The sequence below is a fragment of the Rattus norvegicus genome, chromosome 7, assembly GCF_021556685.1.
Source record: "Rattus norvegicus strain SHRSP/BbbUtx chromosome 7, alternate assembly SHRSP_T2T, whole genome shotgun sequence".
In the NCBI taxonomy this organism is placed as follows: Eukaryota; Metazoa; Chordata; class Mammalia; order Rodentia; family Muridae; genus Rattus; species Rattus norvegicus.
The window spans coordinates 123743756-123766899 of NC_141540.1; the positions used below are offsets into that span (position 1 = coordinate 123743756).

The 23144-nt window shown below is 51.6% G+C and overlaps 1 protein-coding gene across 5 annotated transcripts in view; it reads right to left on the reverse strand.

Annotated features, from left to right (window-relative positions):
• Nfam1 (NFAT activating protein with ITAM motif 1) overlaps positions 1-5264 on the reverse strand; it is a 36086-nt gene extending 30822 nt beyond the window's left edge. For 3 of the 5 annotated variants that reach the window (XR_015625810.1, XM_087559843.1, XM_087559845.1), the window contains exon 1: positions 3658-3855. Coding sequence is in view for 4 of the 5 variants with exons in the window: in XM_087559843.1 (XP_087415969.1) it covers positions 3658-3775 (118 nt within the window). In the remaining variant the exon portion in view is untranslated. Of the gene's footprint in view, positions 1-3657; positions 3856-5078 lie in introns of those variants that run through there. The other 2 variants (XM_087559844.1, XM_087559846.1) reach the window with 2 other exon arrangements.
• Between the last annotated feature and the right edge of the window lie 17880 nt (positions 5265-23144).

The window sequence follows — 23144 nt, forward strand, 5'->3', positions numbered from 1 at the left end:
TGAAAACCCACTCATAACTCTCAGGCCATAGCGAGAAGGCTAGGCTTAGCCTAGGGCCATAGCCTGCCACCCTTGCTCGGCAGGAAACAAATGTCACCTACCTCTCAGCTGCTGGATAGACCTCAAAAGGCATAATGTTGAATTAAAGAGACACATCACAGACATCGCAGGAGAATGTATACAGGAGAACTGCAGTGACACCAAGTTCGAAAGCAGACAATCTAGCATCTATGAGGCCCTAGTCTTTGTTCCCAGTGCTGGAACAAAACAGGCAAACTATTCCGTGGTGACTTGGACTGTGCTGGGTGATGACAAAATACACAAAAAGGTCCAGGTTTACCCAGCACCCCCCACGCCCACACTCATTCAGAAGAGAGCAGTACCTCTAAGGCAGAAAACAGTGTCTCTGGACGAATGTTCTGGAATGTTCCAGAATATTCTCTCTCTCTGGCCTTAGCCAGGCAGCACGGGGTTTTGGAAGTATTTATCATTCATCACCGTACTCACAATTACAATGAAGAAGCAGCAGGGAGAGGACCTATGGGGACAGCGTCTGAACCTCCACTTGATAGGCACTGTAATCCGTATCCCACTGCTCGGGGAGACTCTCCTCTCCAGTCAAACAGAACCTCTCGCTGCTTCTTCCCCCAGCTTGTCTTCTGGTTTCCCAGCCTTTATCCATGCTGTGCCTGTGTGCAGCCTCACCTGCTCTGTCCTCCTCCGGGTCCAGCCCCCAGCCCATGGCCTCTCCAGCAGGCAGCCTCCCGGCAACACACAGCAACACACACCCCCGCACTCCGGAGCCCACCTCAGCATGCACTGCCTCTCTGCCTCTCTGCAGGCCTCTGCCTCCCAAGCTCTTTATTGGGATTAAACGAAGATGAAAGGCAGAGCCCAGTGGTGACAGAGGCTGAGGGGCAGGAAAGGAGGCAGGAAGCCTTGGCTTGCAGAAGGCAGAGCAACTATTCATGTTTGGGAACAAAGGGAGAGGTGACATCTGAGGCCAGAGAGCACAGGCAGATGCTCCATCTGGGTTCTGTTCCCTGGGACAAATCTCATGATTTCTACCCAATGAGACAGTGGGCCTGGGGCATGCACACCTCTGTTCCCCTGAAGGGCCTAGAGATCTGTGGCCTGGGAGGCTCTGCAAGGCACTTCCTTTTCCATGGGTATTTGAGAGAGAACTCAGTAAACCTCAGAGCTTGAAAACAGTCGAAAGAGAAAAGAGACTGACATTAGTCAAAGACACTGAGGCCCAGAAAGGGTAAGCGGGTTACCCCAGTCAAAAGACGGTGGCAGTCCCAGCATTTGAAACATTCAGGCAGGAGGATAGGTGGAGAATTTGAGGCCAGCCAGGGCTATGCAGTGACTTCTGGCCAGCTTGGGCTATACAACCAAGTTCAAGCTGCACATTGAACTCTTGTCTTAGAGAGAGAGAGAGAGACAGAGACAGAGACAGAGACAGAGACACAGAGACACAGACAGACACAGAGAGATCACACATGTGGGAGGGCTCTTGAAGCCTGAGGCAGGGGTGTGGGGGGAGGAGCAGAGCTGTGATTGACAAGGGGCAGGAGCAAGAGAGGAGGCTGTGTGTTCCCATAATGGGCTCCAGAAGGAGGGAGCAAGTTTTCCCCTCTCATGCAAGAGTAGGAAGAACTTCTCTATAGTGGAGGGTTTGTCGCAATACGAGGCAAAAAAATTTTTCTTTTGTTTTCGTTTGTAGCTCATCCCCTTTCAAAACAGTTTCCCCGAAGCTGCAGTGGCTTTTCCAGAAAAGCCTCCGTGGCTTGTCCAGAAAAGCCTCCTCTAGTTCAGGGCCTTGGCGTTTGGAGGGAAGAAGCACACAGAGAAAAGACAGGACTTGAGGGACATTAAGTTCAAATGACTAAGTGGGAATTCTTTTTGTTTATCGAGGAACCAATGGTTGTTGAGGCACAATCTCTCTCTGTGGTTCCAGCTAATCTGGAACTAATAGCAATCCTCCTGCCTCAGCCTTCCAAGTCCTGAGATCACAGGCACCAGCCACAACATCTCACAGAAGTGGAAGTTCAAGCAGTCAGCAACAGAACATTCTACCTTTTGGCTGTCTTTCCATAGGTCTGGAACGGGGTGAGCAACATTAAAGGAGAGAGGCCACGGGGTTTGTACCCCAAACCGCTAGAGAGGCTTCCTGTTGGCTCCTGCCTCCTCCGTGTAAAGCTTCCTGTAAAGAATGTTCTTTGCAAAAAAAAAGTAACAGGATCAGCAGAGCCCACTGGGCAGGGGAGGCTGAGGCTGACCCTGGTCTGCAGCCTGATCTCTGACCTTTCTGCTGTCTGACTTCAGACATGTTGACAGACCTCCCTGGGTTTGTCTCCCCGTCCGTGAAATGATGCTGAGGACATTAAAGGTTCGATAAATGCTAATTCCTGATGATTAGATAGAAATGAAAAGGGGGGGGGGGATATGGCACAATCTGGGTAGGAAGAACTCCCAGTCGCCTCATCAAAGTCAAAGTGGCACTGAGGAGAAGCCTTGACGGGCAAAGTGCTCTCAGTGCAAGTGTTCGAATCCCTGGAATTCACATAAAGTGGAATAGCATGTGTCTCTAATCTTATTGTTCCTGTCACAAGACAGGAAGGAAGTAGAGACAAAATCCTCGGAAGCTTGCAGGCCAGCCAGCCTGGCATCTGCCGCAGTGACAGACATACATACAAACAAACAAATGCTATCTCAAACAGGTGGAAGGCAAGGATGTTCACCTGAGGCTGGCCTCTGGTCTCCATAAACTCACCACAGTGTGCAGGCACACACACACACACACACACACACACACACACACACACACACACACATACACACTTACAAAATAAAGTCAAACAGATCAGTTAATACTCAGCCTCCACAGTGAGTGGCCGTGGGTCAGCCATGGGCCCGCTGTTAGCCAGGCCAGTGAAAGGACACATAGTGCCTGACAGACAGATGTTACCCAACACCACCAGGGAGTGCTGCTAGCTAGCTACCAGTACTGAGGGACACCCTCGGAGGTGCGCAGGCCTGGATAAATTGTCCCCTATCCTACAACCTGCTTTGAATCCAGACCTCCCAGATTCCAAGGGAGCCTGGAACCAGGAAAGGGCAGCAGTATTGACCCTGGGGAGATTTGCTGGTTATAAAATCCTTGGCCTCTGACTGTATTTTAGAAAGTGGGAAGTGAGACCCTCTCTAGTGGCCCCAGGGTGCCAAGCTCAGGCTGCCTTTCTCTCTATGTTAACCAACACCACCAACAGTACCCAGGGCAGCTCCACCACTTGACAGATTCAGTTCTACCACAGCAGCCTTGTAAGAGCTGTCGCTTCCACAGACTCCACACCTGACCTCCAAACATGGCACCCATCCTCCTTATTTAAGGACCAGGGAGACCCAAGCTATACTGTCAGGAAAGCGGTTAACACTGCGGTGAAGAGACAGCACCCGCCCCCCTTCAAACGCCACCTTGACGAGGCATTTGCTAAATATCTTCTCAGTCCCCGGAGGCTTCCCACGTGAAGTCTACAATGTTCAAACGCAACCAGCAAATCTCCAGAGACGAGTCCCGAGAATTAGCTGCTCCCGCTGGATGAAAGTCCCTCTGATGTATGTGAACAAGAGGACGTGAGAAGGAGACAGACTTGCCTGCTAGCTGCAGGGTCCAGGGTACCAGCAGCAAACGGAGGAAGGGAGGAAGCACTCGGCTGGGAGCAGGCTGGAGGGGTGCAGATATCCCACCCGGGCCCCACACCGCAGAAGCCATCTCTCCATGGGATACCGTGAACCGGACACTTGATCAAAGAACGTCCCTCCTTCCTCTTTAGTTCACTGGAGACTAAAGCCCCTGCCAGCAGCTACAGTTCCCTTTTGTGTGCCCATAAGTTCCTCCTCTGAACACCCTTCTGCTTCCTCAAGGCTGTCCCTTTAAGAAACAGGGCTGACTTCCCTCTGAAATAGTGGAAGCAGCCTTGGGGGTGGGGGGTGTCCAACAGAGAAGCAGCTGGGACTCCAACTCATCCAAGTCACACAGTAGGAAAAGGGCTTGGTGCGGGGGACCTCGGCCTCCCCTGGCCTATGTCCTCCTCAGTCCCTTGCAGTCAAGGAGCCTGTCCTGGAAGCTGGGGTGGCCATGCTCCTTAGGTCTGAAACCCTAAAAATGACCACAATCCCGCCTGCTCAGACATCTCTGCAATGTCTCTGTAATAAAGGGTGGAGGGCGTGGGAATGGGCGAGGCCTAGGGAAGGGGAAGAATGAGGCAGAAGAGTGTCAGACTGTGAGGCTGAAGGGCCTAAGCCACTTGTCCCAGCCTCTGTGGGAATTTAACACCTCCCAGAGAGACAGCACAGGTTCTGTGCAGAAACTCCTCTTGATCCACCATAACTGGCACTCCTCGCCCTGCGAGGCCTCCCTAACCTGAGTTCATCCCATACCCCCCAAGAGGAGACACAGGCCCTGACCGCCTTCTTCATTATCAGCTCTGCTCTGGAAGCCCCACCCCCACTCCACCGTGTCTCTAGAGGCCTCAGTGCAGGGACAGTGATGGCCTTCGATGGGGTCCAATTCTTAGCAGACTCTAGGGAGAACTCTTGAGTTCCTAGAGCCCAGTGTCTGTTTTGTGACCTGAATGGTAAGGGTTGAGTGGATAGGGGGAGAAAACCAGCAGGAAGGAAGCTGAGGGCCAGACCTGCTGAGTCCTGACCTTTCTCATCAGAACCACTAACCCAAGAGAGCCCTGGATAGCCCCACCACACCAATGAGAGACTTCAGCATGAAGAGGTGAAGCAACTTGTTCACAGTACGAGCAGGTCTGTGAGGTATAAACTAGAAGGACAGACAGATTTTTACCTGAGTTTTCTTTGCCATTTCTGCCACCACAGCGGAGGCCAGCGCATGACTGAGGTCTCCCTCGCCCCCGTCCCATGTCACCATGGGGCTTCTGTCCGTACCTTCCCTAACTAAATCCCTTCCCCTTGGCCTCTGCACAGTAACAGAGAAAGCTGCAGGGTGTTTTCGAGCAAGAACCCTGAGGCTGGAGTACAGAGGCAAGCAGCCAGAGGCCACCCACCTGCTGAGGAAGACATATGAACAGGAGAAGATGTAGCGCGAAGGGGCGGGCTGGGACCCAGGCGGTATTGGCTGTTGATCCATCAAGGTGATGCATGATCACAAGTGTCACAGCGAAGCATGGGTAATCTGCTTCATGCCGCTCCCCAGCTCCTGCCGGGAGCAGATTGTCTAAGCACTTCGGTACCATGGTGATAGACGTCATGTTAATGCCTCGGTGCACAGAGGGAGCGTTTTAAAGGCATCGGTCTGTGCCTCTGTGAGTCTCCTCATGACTTGGCACCAGGAAATGCCTGAGTGCCAGGCTGCATGAAACACAGAGCCCCGGCTTCCCCAACACTGATGCTGTCCCCATGCCTGCCCAGATGCCAGCTTGCTGCTCCTGCCCGCCTGTGCTTGGTACTGCTGAGCATCTCAGGCAGATAAACGGCAGTCCCACACAGTGTGCCTACATCTAAGCTGCAGGCAGTGGGGCCTCATGGGACCTTGTTGAACACCTAGCCAGCCCCTCACTGCCAGTCTTCTGCAGGTCTTTGACTCTACCTCACGCCTGGTACAGGAAGCTGCTCAGAGGTCAAGCACGGCCTGGACTCTGAGTGGGGCTGATGAGGCCGACTCCTACACCATAACTACGGAACGCAGCAAAGGAGGGGGTTGAGGCGCTGGATCACTATGGAACTCCTGAGCTCCCGGCCCGGGAAGAGCCAGGGACAAGCCTGGGAAGTCCTTAGGTGCCGCTCAGACCCAGGTGACAACACAAAGGAAGTTACACCAAGGCACATTCAGAAACCTAAAGGTCTCCGTGACATTCGAGCTCCCAGTCACCCAGTGCTCCGAGCTGTAGACCCACTGGGTGCCACTCCAGTTGTTTTTTTCCTGTCCTGTGCCCTAGGCAGGAGTCATGAATAAGTAGCAAGGCTCGAAGGTAGGAGAACAACAACGGAAAAGAGGTGAGACCTCACAGCTCCATGCTGTGCCTCTGGGCTCAACTTTTGAGGTCACTGGGACAGCACTTCTCAGCCACCGCTGGAGCCTCACATATCCACTTGCCTCACCATCTACCCTTTACATCCTGCTGGGTACATCCTCTGCCCACAGCACTGGCCTTCTGAACAGATACAGAATGGTAAGAGCCCACCTTGAGGAACCATGTCTACAGAGAACAAAGATAACCCAGATCAATTCAGTATGACTGCATGGTCCAGCCTTGCTGTTGGGGCCAAACACTCTTCATCTCCAATTTAATGTGCACGGCAATCCTATGCAGCTGGTGTCTGAAATTACGTCCATTTTATAGGTGCAGAAACTGAGGCACAGGGAAGACAAAGTGATTTCTTTTTTTTTTTTTTCTTTTCTTTTTCTCGGAGCTGGGGACCGAACCCAGGGCCTTGCGCTTGCTAGGCAAGCGCTCTACCACTGAGCTAAATCCCCAACCCAGACAAAGTGATTTCTAACCAATACCTTAGAGCACTGGTTCTCAGCTTTCCTTATGCTCAGACTCTCTGCTATAGATTCTCTAATGGTGGAGCCTCCCAACCAAAAAGTTATTCTTGTGGCTACTTTGTTAACTGTCATTTTGCTACTGTTATGAATCCTGATGTAACTTTTGTGTTTTCCTAAGGTCTTAAGTAACCCTTGTGAAAAGGCTGTTCAACAGCCCCAGTAGGGTCATGACTCTTAGGTTGAGAACCACTGCTCAGACTGAGTACCAGGAACAGACAGCCCACAGAGCAAAGAGATGTTAGGGAAGGAGCGAAGCATGGCGGCTGGCTCTTGGGAGGGCTTTGTGAACAGCCCTGAAAGAGGAAGTAGAGTGGGGAACCTGGAAGCACATGGCCCCTTGCAGTCTCTGGGAAGGGGGGTGGGGTGCCCATAAACTTAAAAACTTCCCTAACAAGACAAATTTCTGTGCTAAGTTTACTTCCACGAATGTTTCTTGTGGGCCAGGCACTGAAGATAAGAAACCAAAGTCAGACTTTTGCTCACAGAGCACCCCAGAAAGGGAGCTTGGACCCAGCCACTGCTGCCTGACCTGGACTTGGAGGTTTCTCTCGCAGACACAGAGAGGACCAGACCCGACCCAGCTTCATGTCACCTCTTCCTCCCCAAGACTCCAGCTCCCAGAGAGACCCATCAGCAAGGAGACCCTGGCTGAGAGTGGCCCTCTGTTCTGACCTTGGTGGTTAAAACAAAAGTGATCCATTCTTTTGGTCCTAGGGACATTTCTGTCTAGAGTGTCAGAGGTACACTCTTCTGTCCTTCCTGTGCCCCACGAGTCTAACAGTGGCAATGGAAGATTCCCATCCGGGGAACACTGGGCTCACATTTTGTTATATTGTCTTTCTTTTTTTTCTTTTTCTTTTTTTCGGAGCTGAGGACCGAACCCAGGACCTTGTGCTTGCTAGGCAAGCGCTCTACCACTGAGCTAAATCCCCAAACCCTGGGCTCACATTTTGGAAGGATGCTCTCCCACCCTGTGTAGCTGATGTGCCGGTCTCCTGCTGGCCGCACACTGGGCTGATGCATTTGATCGGATCCTCACCAAAACAAGAGAACTGTCCACGACTCTGGTATAAACACTGATCCAATCATGAGCTGACCCTCAGTGGGCCACCTCCTTACCTAGGAGGGAATGAACTCTGCCACTGGAGGCAGGCAAACCCATCTGGAGCCCATCACCCTGCCTGCTGATGGGAGATTTCTGCCCTGGCAAGAAGCCCAGGCTGGCCCATCTCCAAATCTCACCTTAGTTCAGGCTGCCCTATATCTTTGGCTGTTCCTTCCATTTGAGACCTAGTTTTAAAGGCTTTTCATCTACAAGCTACTTTCTCACAGAAACATTGTGTGGGAGGAGTTATCATTGCCCCTAATTTACAGATTAGAAAACTGAAATCAAGTCCCACAGCAAGGAAGCAGGCAGATAGGAACTTGGGCTCCGGGCTCTTTGGACCCTGCGTGTTCCTGCATCCTGCAGTCCCCCTGGTTTCCCAATCAAAGCTGCTATTCTAACTCTCATAAAATAAGAAAAATAGAACAAATGACTTGTTTGGAGGTGGTAACAGAGGGTTGAGGACCAGCACCTAGGGTTTGCCCATTAGATACATAACCCCCTCAGTGAGGGTAACATGTCAAGAAGTAATGAAAGACAAAGGTAACTCCTTTTCAACATTTTTTCCTTTTAACAGCATGCACCCTGTGGGGTTCTTGGGATGGCTTTGTCACTGGAAGAAACAAGCATCACCCAGGAGGCTAATTGCTGGAGGTCCTAGGGAGCAGCTGTCAACTCTGAATCTTCTGCCTTGGGATTTCTCTTCAGACCATGATGGACAGCCCCGGGACTGTTCTGTGCCGATGGCGCCACCTGGTGGCTGGCATGGGAATGCCCTCAAAGGAGACTCCCTTGCCTCTCTAAGGAACCTGGGCCACCCAGAAGCCAACACCTTGCCAAGTTAGACCCAGACATGAATGGTAGTGGAATAGTGGGACAGAGGTCAGGGTCAGCAGTACACAGTGTGTCAGGAAGGCTGCAGAACCTAGAACAGGGCCCTAGCGTGCCTTTCTGAGGCTCTTCAGCCCTTCCTGGGGGCAGGCAGCCAATTTACTTCTTCCAGACAGATGTTTCTACTGGAAGCACTTTCTAATCTCTTCTCGGGGAGCCTCCTTCCCAGCTGCTCATTGGCCGCCAGGCAAACCCCTCCCATCTTCTGTGGGCACAACTGGGGGCTTTCCAGGGGGCAGTCTCAGCCAATTAAGGAAACAATTAGCCTCTCCTGAGGCAAATTCATGCTTTGTCACACACAGCACTCTGGTTCTGTGGGACTTGTGGGTACAAGGTGTGTGTGTGTGTGTGTGCCCCACCTTAACCTGTTTGGTGAAAGAAGAAATCACTTGACAAAAATAAGTCATGACAAAGGCAGGTGTCAGCACCTGTGATCCCAGCACTTGAGAGGTGGAGACAGGAGGATTAAGAGTTCCAGGCCTGTGGTGGTGGTGGTGGCGGTGGTCCATGTCTTTAATCCCACAGAGGCAGAGGCAGGTGCACCTCTATGAGTTCGAGGTCAGCCTGATCTACAAATCGAATTCCAAGAAAGCCAGGCAGGGCTGTTACAGAGAACAACATGTCTGGGGGGAGAGGGGATAAACAAAGAAAAAAAGAGCTCGAGACCAGCTTAGGCCGCACGGAGCCCTGTCTCCTCTGCAGGCAGCTGGTCCCTATCTGGGGAGGGCACTGGAGGAAATGCTTCTAACAAGGGTTCATCAAGAAGACAAGAGGGCTACGCCCTGGGGTGGTGTGCACTGTCTGGGATGAAGGACCCTGTAGGGTGGAAGGGTGGTAGGGGAGTTTGTGGGACAGCAGGTGGGACAGGAGAGGGAGGCCACCTGGGAACTTCCCCCACTTGTCAGGGCAGCTGAAGGTTTCCAAGGGGTGGGGTTCATGAGGCAGGGCAGCAACAGGGGGTCTCTTAGGTCTGTCCTCAGACTCAACTTCATTCCTTAGCAAAGTTCTGTCTCCCTTCCTGCCCTCCCCTCCTTCCCTCTCCTCCTTCCCTCTCCTCCTGCCCTTCCCTCCTGCCCTCCCCTATTACTCTCCCCTTCTTCCCTCCTCTGTTGCCCCCTCTGCTCCTCTCCATTTCCCCCTTCCTTTCCCCTATGGCTGGGGCGACCTCTCTACCAGAGTGTGCTATGCCATGCACATCTGTGTCACCTTCAGGAAGCTCAAGTCCAAAGCCAGCAAATAATTTAGACCCCATACCCCAACTGTTTTCAGGGGTCTCTTCAATGACCCACAGGGAATTCTGGGTCTCTCATTAATTCGGGGCACTATCCTAGGTAGGTATTGTTCTGGCCTCGCACCAGGGAGGGTGCTCACCTGCTCACCTAAGTCACAACTCCATAGGAACCCAGCAGGAAACCCAGCAAGCTCAAATCATGGAGCCCAGGCCCAAGGTCAAGGCGTGACTAAGGCCCTCCGAGAGGTTCCTGGGGTGCCAGGTGTGGTGGTACACACCTGTGACACCAGAACTCAGGAGACAGAGGCAGGGGGACAGAGTGAGTTTAAGGCCAATCCAGGGTACCTAGCCAGACTGTGGGTGAGAGCGTGCGTGCCTGCATGTCTGTCTGTCTGTCTCTCTGTGTGTGTTCTCAAAAGGCAGGGCTGAGAGGCTAGGGCTGAAGGCAGCCAGACCAGGCATGTTTCTTCCCTTGAACCTCCTCTGATGAAAACTGCCTTCTTACTAGTATCTAAGAGTGCATGGAGGCAGGAGAAGCTATTACCTTTTCTATCTGCAACCAGTATCTGTTTTTTAAAATGTATTTATATTCATGTGTGTGCTTGTGTGCATCTCAGAAAGATATAACCCTGCTCCCGATTCTTCCCTCACACCCTCTTAGATGTCCCGGCCTCTGGTAGCAAATGTACCCATTATCTATTGAGTCACAGGCAGAGAGCAGGATCACTGGAAGGAGGAGCTGCCTGTGGCCTGCCTCTCCAGTCAGCTTCCCCATATTAGTGAGAGGAAGCCTCTGTGCCCCTTGAGGCCCTTGCCTTGGATGGCTGGGGCTTTTCCTTGATCTTTAAGCCCTGGCCCTTCTTCCCAGCACACAGCAAGGTCTCCATTCTTGCCACAGATAGGATAAGGGGTCCTGGCACCCCTCCTTTATCTTTCCAGGGCATCCTTAACCCCTAACCCTGCCCCTTCCTCACCAAGAATAGCCCTGCCTGCGTTCCCTGTTGTTCAGCTGGGGTCTGAAGGCGACAGAAGTTCCTGGAACCATGGAGTCCTCCCTCATGCTCCGTCACACATTCTCCCTGGAATGCTTTCGGGGCTCCCTTTTCCCCTGAGCTTGGGCTGAAGCCAAGTAGCTGTAGAGACCTACAGTGCCTTGAAGCCCTCCTTCCTCTGCAGACATGGATGGCCTTTGGTGGTAGCCCAAGAGGCTGTCTGATGTGTGCTCCCCACACAGCAGGGCCCATCCCATCCTTTAGACACCCATTAGGATGGCCCTTGGGAGAGGGGTTGTGTTAGAAAACCCCTCCCCTTTCCCTTCCACTGCATGACCTTAAAACAACCCCCTGCATACTGAGATGGGCAATTGTTACTTTGACTCAAACAAACAAACAAATCAACAACCATTATCCAGTTGGGGAGATAGAAGGCTTAAAGGACTAAAGCCTATCAACCTGACTTCAGTCCTGAAACCTGGGTGAAAAGCCTAGCGATGTGGTAATCCCAGCACTCCACGGGGAGAAGAAAGACAGAGACAGGAGAGCTTCCCAGAAGCTCACAAACCGGGCAACCTGAGCAGACAGCTCAGCAGGAGAAATAAAGAAGACTGCCAAGTGCATGCACATGCCTTTAATCCCAGCACTCCAGAGGCAGGTGGTGAGTTCGAGGCCAGCCTGGTCTACAGAGCAAGTTCCAGGACAGCCAGGACTACACAGAGAAACCCTGTCTTGAAAAAAAGGGGGGGGAAGGGGAAACAAAAAATAACTATCAGTCCCCAGCTCCGAAAAAAAGAACCAAAAAAAAAAAAAAAAAAAACTATAGGGGGCTGGGGAGATGGCTCAGGGGTTAAGAGCACTGACCGCTCTTCCAGAGGTCCTGAGTTCAATTCCCAGCAACCACATGGTGGCTCACAACCATCTGTAATGGGATCTGACACCCTCTTCTGGCATATGTGAACACAGTGACAGTGTACTCATATAAATAAAATAAATAAATCTTTAAAAAAAATAACTATAGGCCCTTCCAGTAAATATTATCGTGCCATTCTATCCTAACAGGAATAGAAATCACTTTACAGAGTTTAAAAGATGGCCAATACCATAAACATGAAGCAATTCAGACAAGGGGCGCATCCCATCTTAAACTCGCAACACCTCTTCTTGTTACAAGAACTTTGTATTGCTCCCCCCAGCTTTTTTTTTGAGACAGGGTTTTACTATGTACATAACCACCCCTGGCCGCTTTAAAAACAAAACAACCCAAAAACCAGAAAACAAAACAAAACAAAACAAAACAAAACAGGGTCTCATGTATCCTGGCTGCAAACTCACTTCGCAGCCAAAGATCACCTTCGACTTCTGTTCCTCCTGCCTCTGCTTTCCGAGTGCTGAGATTACAGTGCGTGCTGGCCTGACATGCCTGGCTCACACAGCGTCGGGGATCAAACCCAGGGCTTCACGCAAGCAAGCTGAGCACTCTGTTAACTGATCTGCATTTGCAGCCCTTCGCCACATCCTCTCCCATGGAAAGGATTTTAACTTTAGGCCCAGCTCATGGAGTGTAAGGGCAGCACAGATTCTGGCTTTGTGGCATGACGGGTTTTCTGAATGAGCGCTAATCTCAAAACTCCTTGGATGGAGCCTGCTTATACCCAGTGTTGCTTTGAAACCTCCCTGCGGGAGCCTGTTCTGTTAGATTTGTTGATGTCAGCATTTCACGCCGAACCAGCAAGAAATTTAAATCCTTTCCATCCGCCCATTGATTCATTTTTCTTTCCTTCATGCCTCAGTGGGAATGTTCTGGAAGCCATGTGTGTACCCTTAGACAGCGGAGTAACTGAACTACACAGTGAGGTAACTTCGAGTCATACGGAATATTCCAAATGCCAAGCTAAATTCATTCCCAAATCAGTTTTCCCAAAATGTGCCCTAGTGGGCCCAAACCATCAGGCTCAGGAACATTAGAGTCAGGAAGGAGAGAAGACCTAAGGCTAAAAGGAGTCCCATTTGCAAGCTTTGAGGAGACCCGGTGAACATGTTGGAAAGAATGTGGTTTTTACTGCTCGTAGCAACACAAAGAATCGGCCATAGCCTGGTAACCACCTCCCGGCAGCTCCAGAGAAAGAACTGCCCCCCACACCTCCCCAAACACACACACACACACACACACACACACACACACACACACACACACACAAATCTAGTGCTCAAACTCTAGTTTTGCTTTGAGACAGTCTCGCTATGTGGCCCAAATTGGCCTTGAGATCATTATACAGCCCAGGCTAGCCTCGAACTCACAATCTGCCTGCCTCAGCCTCAGGAGTGCTGAGGTTACAAACCATGCCTCCACTCCTGATCCTCCTGAGTGACTCTCTCACTCTGGAGGCCCAGCCTCCCAATCAACCTTTCCAGGTGATAATGGTTCTGCCTTAGGCAGGAGGTTTCAGTTGAAGGCCCCACCCCTGCCACTGGGCAAACTGTCCTTCCTTGTTACTTCCTTCTTTGGTAAGCTGAGAAGAGTCACGCTCCCTACCCCAGCTGTGCCTGGGGACTATGAGTGGCCACAGGTCGTCTGGGGCATCTCATTCAACACAGTAAGGTGGCCCAGTTCTGTCGGAGTGGAACTGTCAGTTAGGACTCTACTGGACTGGCTGGGAGCTCATGTGTCTCAGTTGGTATTTCTGAATCGGGACTGTGAACTCACCTCTAAACTGGACAGGAGGCCATGCCTCCAGAATCCAGAATCCAGTGTCACACTGGCTTAGCCTAGCCGCCCAGTCGTGCTAGCCACAGCTGCCTCAGCAGACAGACCCCAGAAGTAAAATCTGAAAGGCCTCCTGCAGTTCCTCCACTGGGCCTGATGGATGACAGGCCCCTCCTCCCGCTGTGGAGACTCCAGCCCGCACTTTCCCTCCAACTCAATCCACCTCCTCTTCATCCTGGCATCAAAAGCCTGTTTGATCAGCTTTTCATCCATTTTCTGAAAATTGTGGCGACTGAGGGATGTTCTGAATCTCTCAGAATTATACATACTGCACCCTGGCCCTGCATCAGGACAGCCACCAGCCTGGGGTTGGGTGACTGCCCGGCTCGCTGACAGACCCTTTATCACTCGGACCCTTGAGCGCCCCCCACCCCCATCCCCTGGCCCCTGGTTCTCCCTGCTTAGCCAGAGTCACCCTGAGGACAGGTTCAACACAAGCTCTGCAGAGGAGTCCTGAGCAGAGATCAGCTGTTCCTGTACCCTGGGGTGGGCCAGGAAGAGGGGGCAAGCCAGATCTGTGGGGAAAGGTGGTGTCTGTGCAGTGTGTCCCCCGTGTGTCCCCTCCCCTTTGCTGACAGGAAGGACGACTGATGAAGTCCTGCCTGAGTGTTTTGTATGGAGTCTTTAGTCAGAAGCCCTCTCATTTGCTAGTAAATCCCAGGTTTACTGAGCAGTTTTTCAGCCATTCTCTCCCTTGAGCTTCCCAAGACACCCTTGGGGGATAGAGAAGCATGAGCTAGAAGATCCAGGACACACTGGAACCTGTGAGGGTCAGGAGGAAGCCAATGGGGGCAAGGCAGAGGCCAGAGAGGATGCTGGGGAGTCAGAGTCCAAAAAGTGCACTGTGAAAGACTTTAAAGGAAAACTGGGCATCATGCAACATGCCTGTGAGTCCAGCCTGTAATCCCAAGTGGGTCATCCTCTACTATGCAGTAAAGTTGAGGCTAGCCTGGGTTCCATGAGACCGTGGGGGGTGGGGAGGGAGGGGAAGTGAGAGGGGAAGGGGGAGGGAGCAGGAGGAAGAAGAGACCAAAACTGTGTCCCACCTTGGGAATTCCATAACCTATGTTCCGTTCAGCCTCCGTGGACACTAAAAGGTCTTTGGTGTGAGGTCTGGCTTGATTGCTCTTTGAGAACGATGTCTGACCCAACCAGGCCTCAGCACCGAGCCCTTTCTATTTGAAGGCTCCTGTCATTCCTGTGAATAAGGAAGCCGGGTCATCTTTCCCAGCCCAGCTGATGGCCTTTGAGCCAGTGGGCAGCTGGCCTCACCAGGTCAGCGAAGGGCAGCCAGGCAGGTTGGCTAACTCAAGAGGGTGCCTTCTGCAGCCAGGTCCGCATGGCTGTGTGCAGTGGGGAAAGTGCCTTGTGCGGAAGGCAGCAGCACAGCAAGCCGGTTAGGGGCGATCTGGCCAGCCAAGTGACCTGAAAGTTGGGGAAAGCAGGAAAAGCAAGACGCCATTGTTGAGGGGTGGGGAGGAGGGTTGTTGGGCAGGCCGGGCCCAGTAGAGAAACGTGAGGAAAACAGTTGGGAGAAGGGAGTGGGGACCCTGGGCCTTATGAGGAATGGAGAGTTGTGACCCTCTGCCCAGTGGCTGCTGTAGCTCACCTGCCCCAGGCAAGAACTGGAGAGCGGACTGGACAGACGGGAGGGGATAGTCCTCCAGGAGTCTGATGGTGACCCAGAGGTCAGCCAGTGGCTGGTCCAGCTCGCTTTGCCTTTGCTGTTCGACTACATTCTTCACGTCTCAGGACCAACCCTAACCCCTCAAGTACAGTAAAAAAAAATACACAAGATAACACACACACACACACACACATACATACATACACACACACACCACACACACACACACACACACACACACACACACACACACACACACACACACACACAGAGTGAAGTTCTGTGGCCCTGTAAGAAGAGAGGATTTGGTAGCACCACAAGGGTGCACACAGGAAGGGATCGGGAGTCCAGGGATGCTGGTGGGTGGAGCGATGACTCAGCAGTCAGGAGTACTGGCTGCTCTGGTCCAGGATCCCGAATCTCAGCGCACAACTGTCTGCAACTACAATCCTAGGAGGTACAACATCCTTTTCTGGTCTCTACAAGCATCAGGCACACACACACGGGTATATAAGCAGGCAAACAGGCCATACACATAAAAATAAAATGAAATGCCTGTGGCCCCTGGAAGCTGAAGGAAGGTGGGAAGGGTCCTTGCTGGGACCTTCACCAGGGAGCCGCTGGCCCACTGACCTCTGACTTTGAACTTCTGTGTAGAAACCTCTGGTTGGAGTTCTCTGGGTTCTTCATTGTTGCTGATGCTATGGTTTTCGTTTGTTGGTTGGGTTTTGGATTTTTGTTATTGTTTTTAACATTTTTTTTTATTCTCCAATATACTACATCTTGATTGCGGTTTCCCCTCTCTCCTCTCCCAACTTTGGTTTTGAATTGAGACAGGGTCTTCATGTATACAAGGCTGGCCTAGAACTCACCAAGAGTGTCCTTGAACATCCGATTCCCCATCTCCACCTTCCAAGGGCTGGACTTATGTGAAACCCCATACCGATTTGTGGAGACAGAACCCAGGGCTTTGTGTGTGCTGGACAAACACACTTCCAACCGAACTGCGGTGCCCCTCGGCCCAAACTCTAATGTTTGAAGACCCTACTTTTAGGGCACAGTTTTTTTTGGAAGTCTGGGAAATTAACCAGCTGAAGAGAGAGACCACGTGAGGGCTACCACTCCGCAACCAGATCAGGTCAACTTTACTTAGGGTGATTGAAGGTTTATAAAATTTGGGAGACTGAGGGTAGGGACACCTAGGTGGGGCAAAGGTCATTGGCTGGGGCCTTAGCGTACCTGGACTGCCTCATTAGCATAGGGAAGCATTTCAGGAATCTCAGGAGCTGCTGAACAGGTTTTGTCTGAAGAAAGGAAATTGATCCTTTAAACTGATTGAAGTTTCTTGACATTCCTCAGGTAGAGGTGAGAGAAGGGGCTTAGAATTCCTGGACAAGGTCAGAGAAGGAGAAACTCTGCTAACCAAGGGAGTTTCCCATATTGCACCGAGCCCAGAGGCTATCTGGTCATCATAGACTTCGACCTTAATTAGCAGTTTTCCCACACATGCACATACCCACACATAATTTAAAATAAAAAGTAAACTCTCGATGGGAGGTGGTGGTGGCACATGCCTTTAATTCCAGCATTCTGGAGGCAGAGATAGGTGGAGTTTGAGGACAGCCTGGTCTACAGACCAAAGACCAGGACAGCCAGGTTTTCTATGCAGAGGAACCCGCCTAAAAAACAAACAAAACAAAACAAAACAAAACAAAAACAACAGCCAGCACCAGAAACAAATAGGGCTTCCTGTATGCTGGGCAAGCAAGCATACTGAGATTCAGTCCATCTCTTTTACCCTAAAAATACAAACTCTGTGTGTGTTTACATTTAAAAAGAGTATAAAAGTCACTGTCTTTGTCCTCTAGGACAAATGCATAGTCTCGTAATCGTGACCACATACACAATCCAGAACATTCCATCACCCCCAAGTCTCCCTGTTTCTCCCCTAGCAACCGCAGCCTGTGCCACCTTTCCAGACTGCCTTGGAAGTGACCTGGACAGGCAACTGCTAAGCCTGGCTCTCTCTCTCACTTAGCACGTGTCCGTCTGTGCTGCTTGCCGCATGAACAGATACCTGCTCCTTTTTATTGGCTTCTTTTATGGTCCCTGTGTGGATGGACTACAGTTTGCTCATCTGTTCTCTAGGTGGAAAAAAAAAAGAGAGAGAGAGAGAGCGAGCTGCTTCGCGGCTTTCGTGATTCTGAAGGCAGCTGTCGGGGCATTCCCAGGTGGGTGATCCACTTCTCTGGGGTCCCTTTGAGGTTTCCGAGAGCCCATAACTCATACGCACTAAAGAGCTTTGCTGGAGAGGAGAGCAGGCCCAAGGGTTCTCAGGTCACCTCAGGAGCACAGGGACAAGACAGCAGGGCTCCCTCGGTCAGGAGCTCGCCCTCCACAAGGTTTCGGGTGTTCTAATTCTGGTCTTCACTGTCCTTAAATCCCCTTAAATACCAGTGAGTTAAAAGCATCTTTTGGTAAACTCCAAGTCTGCCTTCCTACTGGCTCACCCTGATGCTCTTCTCCACAGAAATATGGTTCGGCCCAGCATGGGAGAATGCTACGGGGGATGGAGAGGAGCTGTGACTGCATCCCCACCTCTCCTCAACTGACAGAGTGACCATGAGAAGGAGCTACAGCAATCTGGCACACCCCATCATCCCTCCCAGGGAAGCCACGTGGCCCCGCCTCATGCCCACAGCTCAGCAGGTCCTCTGCGGGACGGCTGTGATTGTAGCTATTCTTGCTACACACTGGGCTTGCCTGTGCCTTCTGGAAAGTCTAACCCAAGTCTTCACACATACTCATCAGATGTTTTTACACCGAGCTGTCTCTCGGCTGTCATGCTCAGAGGTTCCTGTGGCTACCTGGGATGAGACTTAGGTCCTGATGCTGGCTGAGCTCTCTTTACAGCAGTACAATCATAGCATGCACACTCAGAGGCCAGGGACCGTTATCTAGACAGAACAGGAAGTGGGCACAGGCTCCATTCAGGCTGCCTAGATGGCAGCTTCCTCCGCATTGTCCTAGCTCAAGGACTGACTATACGACCTGACACTTCAGGATCCTAGCACATAGCCCAGGGTCCTTAAAAGCCAGCACTATCATGTGACTATTATCACAGTGTGCATGTATGAGTGTGTTCATATGGGAAGCACACATATGCTAAGGAACATGTGGAGGTCAGAGGACCACCTCAGGGACTGGTCTTCACTCCATACCTTGCTTGAGACAGGGTCTCTTGTTCATAGCCATCTATGTGCCAGGTGATAGGAACTCGGAAAAGCAGGCTTGAGTGACAAGCCTACTTATAGAGCCATCGCTCCAGTCCCAGTTTTTTGTTTTTTGTTTTTTTTTTTAAGATTTATTTTATTCTTTTGTTTGTTTTTCTTTTTTTCAGATTTACTTATTTCATGTGTGAGGACACCGTCACTGTCTTCAGACACCAGAAGAGGGCATCAGATCCCATTACAGATGGTTGTGAGCCACCATGTGGTTGCTGGGAATTGAACTCAGGACCTTTAGGAAAACAGTCAGTGCTCTTAACCGCTTAGCCACCTCTCCAGCCCTGTTTGTTTGTTGGTTTTCAAGACACGGTTTCTTCGTGTAGTCCTAGATGTCCTGGAACTTGCTCTATCTATAGACCAGGCTGGCCTCAAATTCACAGAGATCTGCCTGCCTCTGCCTTCAAGTGTGTGTATGTGTGTGTATGTGTGTGTGTGTGTGTGTGTTGCCACCCATGTCTACTTCTCCCTTGGGGTAGGCAGGCTTCTTGCACACTGGGCTGGGGAAGAGGGAGTGGGTGTAGACAGGATCTTGGTTGGTAGTGAATACTTGGGCAAGGAACACACACCAGGGACAGCTTTAGAGACCTGGTTCAGTTTATTAGGGTGGGGGGAGCAAAGGCTATTTAAACCTTTGGGGGTGAGTAGGGGCTATCTACCAGGATGAGTGTATGTCATTGACCGAGGTCAGGGTGCTGGGGATGCCTCATTTGCATGAGGAGGCATTGCAGGTGCTGTTAGACAAGACTTTATAAGAGGACAGGAAGTTTAATCCTCCTTCAAGACCTCCTCTGGTGAGGTAAAGGTAGGGCGCACAAGACTACATGCTCCAGGACATTTGGGCCTGGGGAAGCAGGGAGCAATCCTATTCCTGCTGATCTCATGGGGAGATTTCTGGAGTTTGGACAGGCTTCGACCCCACTCTTGCTCCAGGCCTGCTCCTCCCCTTCTCGGCCCTATGGCTCCCTGGCCACACAGGGTATGTGTTAAAGCTGCTTCTTTGCTGAGGACAGAGACCTCAGTCATCCAGAAGCTGGCGTTACTAGTGGCCGTGAGGCACCTGGTGCAGGTGCTGGGAACTGAGCTTAGATCTTCTGGGAGAGCGGTAAGTGCTCTTAGCGGCCGAGCTGTCTCTCTAGCCCTCCAACTTAATGGAGGAAAGGTCCCATGAAAGTCAGAAGAGGGCAGGGTCTTCACCTCAAGAGTGACTTCCTCGTGGCCTTGGTACTCTTTGGGGTGATAACTGCGTCCACCAGGCCAGGGATGGGGGGATGGAGGATGCTAGCAATGGCTCTTGTCAGTGTTTGTTCCTCAGGACTGACTCGGCCCATTCTGTGTATTACTTCCTGTTGTGTTCTCTGGAGGCTTCTCCCATGAGGGCTGTTTGCGCTGGTGCTGCTGGCCTGGGCGTGGGTCCCCTCCATCGCTGCTCACTGCTTCTCACAGCTTCACTGAAATATCACCAGTTGGCTCACCGGGCTCCCCAGGCTCTGATGTTCTAGCTCATGGTCCCTTCATCGTCCTGCACACAGCAAAGGCCCCCTTCCTATTGTTTGGGCAAAGGTCTTGGGGTCACATGGCCCTTCTGTTTCTCTCATGCCTCCTCTCTCCTGTACCATTAAAACCACTGCTCTCCCTTAAATACATTCAATGTCCCCAGCTCTCTTCCACCATTACTGCTGCTCCTGGTTTATTGTAAGGGCCCTTTATAGGTTCCTGGCCCTGGCTCCCATAGGCTGCCTGCTCTCCAGTCAGCTGCCCAGCAGGCAGCCAGAATGGCCTCTGCCAATGGGCACCGTCAGCCACAGTTTTAAAAGTTCAGAACTCCAGAGCAAGCAGGGTGTACAGTAGCACACACTTGTAACCCCAGCTCCTGGAAGGCTGATGCAGGAGGATCATGAGGCCAAAGGGTCAGCCTGGCTATACAGTGAGACACAAAACAACAACAACAGCAACAAACCAGCTCCAAGCAGCCTCCTCATCCAGCTGTGTGGCTCTCCCGGTCCTTCCAGTGCAATCAGCCTTCCAGCTTCTCCTTCCTCTCTACCCTGCCTCTACCACCCCTCCTGATCACGTTGGAAACAAGGACACCCCTGCTTCAGGCCTTCCTCATTGGCTGCTGTCTGGAATGCATCCCTCCTTCAGGTTTGGACCCCAGCCTCAGCTTCTGGCTGAGACCTCACCCCAACCCAGAACATTCCATGAACACTCCATTTAAAATTTGGCCTAAACCTGCTCCATCTGGATCCCCCGCTCCTGGACCCCAGCAAGTATCAGCATCAGTCTGTCACACTGAAGGTACGGACCGACGGTGGCCTCCCCATCTTAAAAAAGTGGCCAGAACAGCACCAGGCACCATAGGTCTTTGCAAAGGACTTACCTGCGTTGGTGAAAATGACCGCAATTACAATGGAGCATTTAACACAGAAAGCTAAAAGGTTTCAGAGGTCATGCTCTCTGCAGGGTGGGCACTGTGGTCAGGCAGTGTTATCTTTTCAGATTAGGGAAGAAATTAGCTCCGGAAGGCGTCCTCCAGCTGTGATGATGCGTGGAGACTGAAGCTTCCAGAAGAAAAATCAGAGTTGAACACGCCACAGAAAAACCACACGCTTGAACCAAGCCAGGTATTTGAAGGCGTTAAGATTGGAGTGGTGGAGTCTGATGCGTTTTTATTTGAGCAGCTTGTGCTCACAGTGGACTCAGGCTGAGAGCCTGTGAAGAATCACTGCTTCCTACTCATGCCCGCCCTCCCACCCATTGGAGCAGGATCGCCGTGGGCTCTGGGTACATAGTAAGGCTGTTTCTTAACACTCCAGCCCAAGTGAGGATACCGCTGATGGCTTGTATGGCTGATGGCTATGCTTCTTTCCCAGGATTCCCACCACTGCACACAAGCTGCTTTCTACAGGCTCCAGCATGAAGAGCTCTGCGGGTCCCCTCAGTGCAAACCCTTCACAGCCCCATCTCCACTGCATAGCCTGGCCCCTCCTCCCTCCGCCACCTGGAAGGGGCAAGTAGTGACACGTCCCCAGCCAGCGGCACCTTCTCTCCCTTCCAACCTCCATCCTGTTCTGCAGGGCTGGGGCTCAGCGCTGGGGCTCACAGTCTCAGAGACTTAAAACTTGGTTAAGGGCTGGAGAGATGGCTCAGTGCTTAAGAGCACTGACTGCTCTTCTTAGAGGTCCTGAGTTCAATTCTCAGCAACCACATGGTGGCTCACAGTCATCCGTAATGGGATCCGATGCCCTCTTCTGGTGTGTCTGAAGACAGCTACAGTGTACTCATATACATTAAATAAACAAATCTTAAAAAAAAAAACCAACTTGGTTAAGATGGAGTCCCATTATGGAAGCCATGATGGGTCATCAGGGTGGACACTATTCAATGGGCATAGCAAAAATGGCTGCCTGGTGGTGAGGCAGGGCAGCAGGCAGGGTTCAGACAGACCCTAGGCAGAAGTCCCCAAATATTCAGAAGCATCTGTGCACATGGCTTAGAAACAGTGTTAAGCTCTCTGGAGCTGGCAGGTCCATCCTGACCAATGTGGGGTGTGGGGATGGGGTGCAGATGTTTGCCTTGTGTGTTAGCCAGACTTCATTGCTATGATAAACACCTGCGGGAGACAGTGTTAGAGACTTACGTGGGCTTCTAGTGTCAAGGGTGGTTCACCTGCGACATTGCCTTCGCCTCACCGTGTGACAGAACACCATGGCAACAAGAGCACGTCCAGTACAAGGCCACCCATCTCGAGGCAGGCAGAAGGTGGGAAATGAAGGGCCCAGGGCAAGCCAGCCCCTTCAGAGACAAGCTGCTACTCATCCACTTCTTCCAGCCAGGCCCCACCCACCAGTCTCATCACCTCCCAGTTGTCTGTTCAATTTTTAATCCATCAACGGTTGAAACCATTGATTAGATCAAAGTCTAAACTGCCTCTTGAAACAACCTCCCGGACACATGCAGAGGTGCGCCTTACAAGCCTCTTGGGTGTCGCTCTGCTCTGTCTAACCAACTTAGTCACGATCAACCACCAGGGCTGGTGTTATAGCTCAGTGGATAAAGGCGAGTGCCACCAAACCTGAAGACATGAGTTCAATCCCCAAGACCCGCATGGTGGAAGGAGAGAACTGGCTCCCATAAGTTGTTCTCTGACCTCCACAAGAATGCCACACACACACGCACACTCACATGCATGCACACGGACACGCTCACACTACACATTCTTTTTTTTTTATATAACTAGGACCTGGCTGAGTGTAGGCCAGACATGGTAGACAGGAGAATGAACTCCCTGCTGTCACAGAGCTGTCCTGTGAATAGGTGTTAGGCACAGAAGATGTTCACTTTAGAGCTGGGAAGATGGCCACGTCAGTAAACAGCTCGCCATCCAAACATGAGGACCGCACAGAAGCTGAGCGTGGCAGCATTTGTAATCCTACTGCTGGGGAGGAAGAGTCAGGAGCATCCTTACGGCTCAGCCACCCAGTCTGGGAGAATTAGTAAGCTTCCAATCCACTAAGTAATCCTGTCTCATAAAACGAGGTGGATGGGCTGGAGAGATAGCTCAGAAGTTAAGAACAGTCGCTCCTCTTTCAGAGGACCCAGATTTGGTTCTCAGTTCCCATGTGGCAGATCAGAACTGTCTGTTACTCCAGTTCCTGGGATCTGAC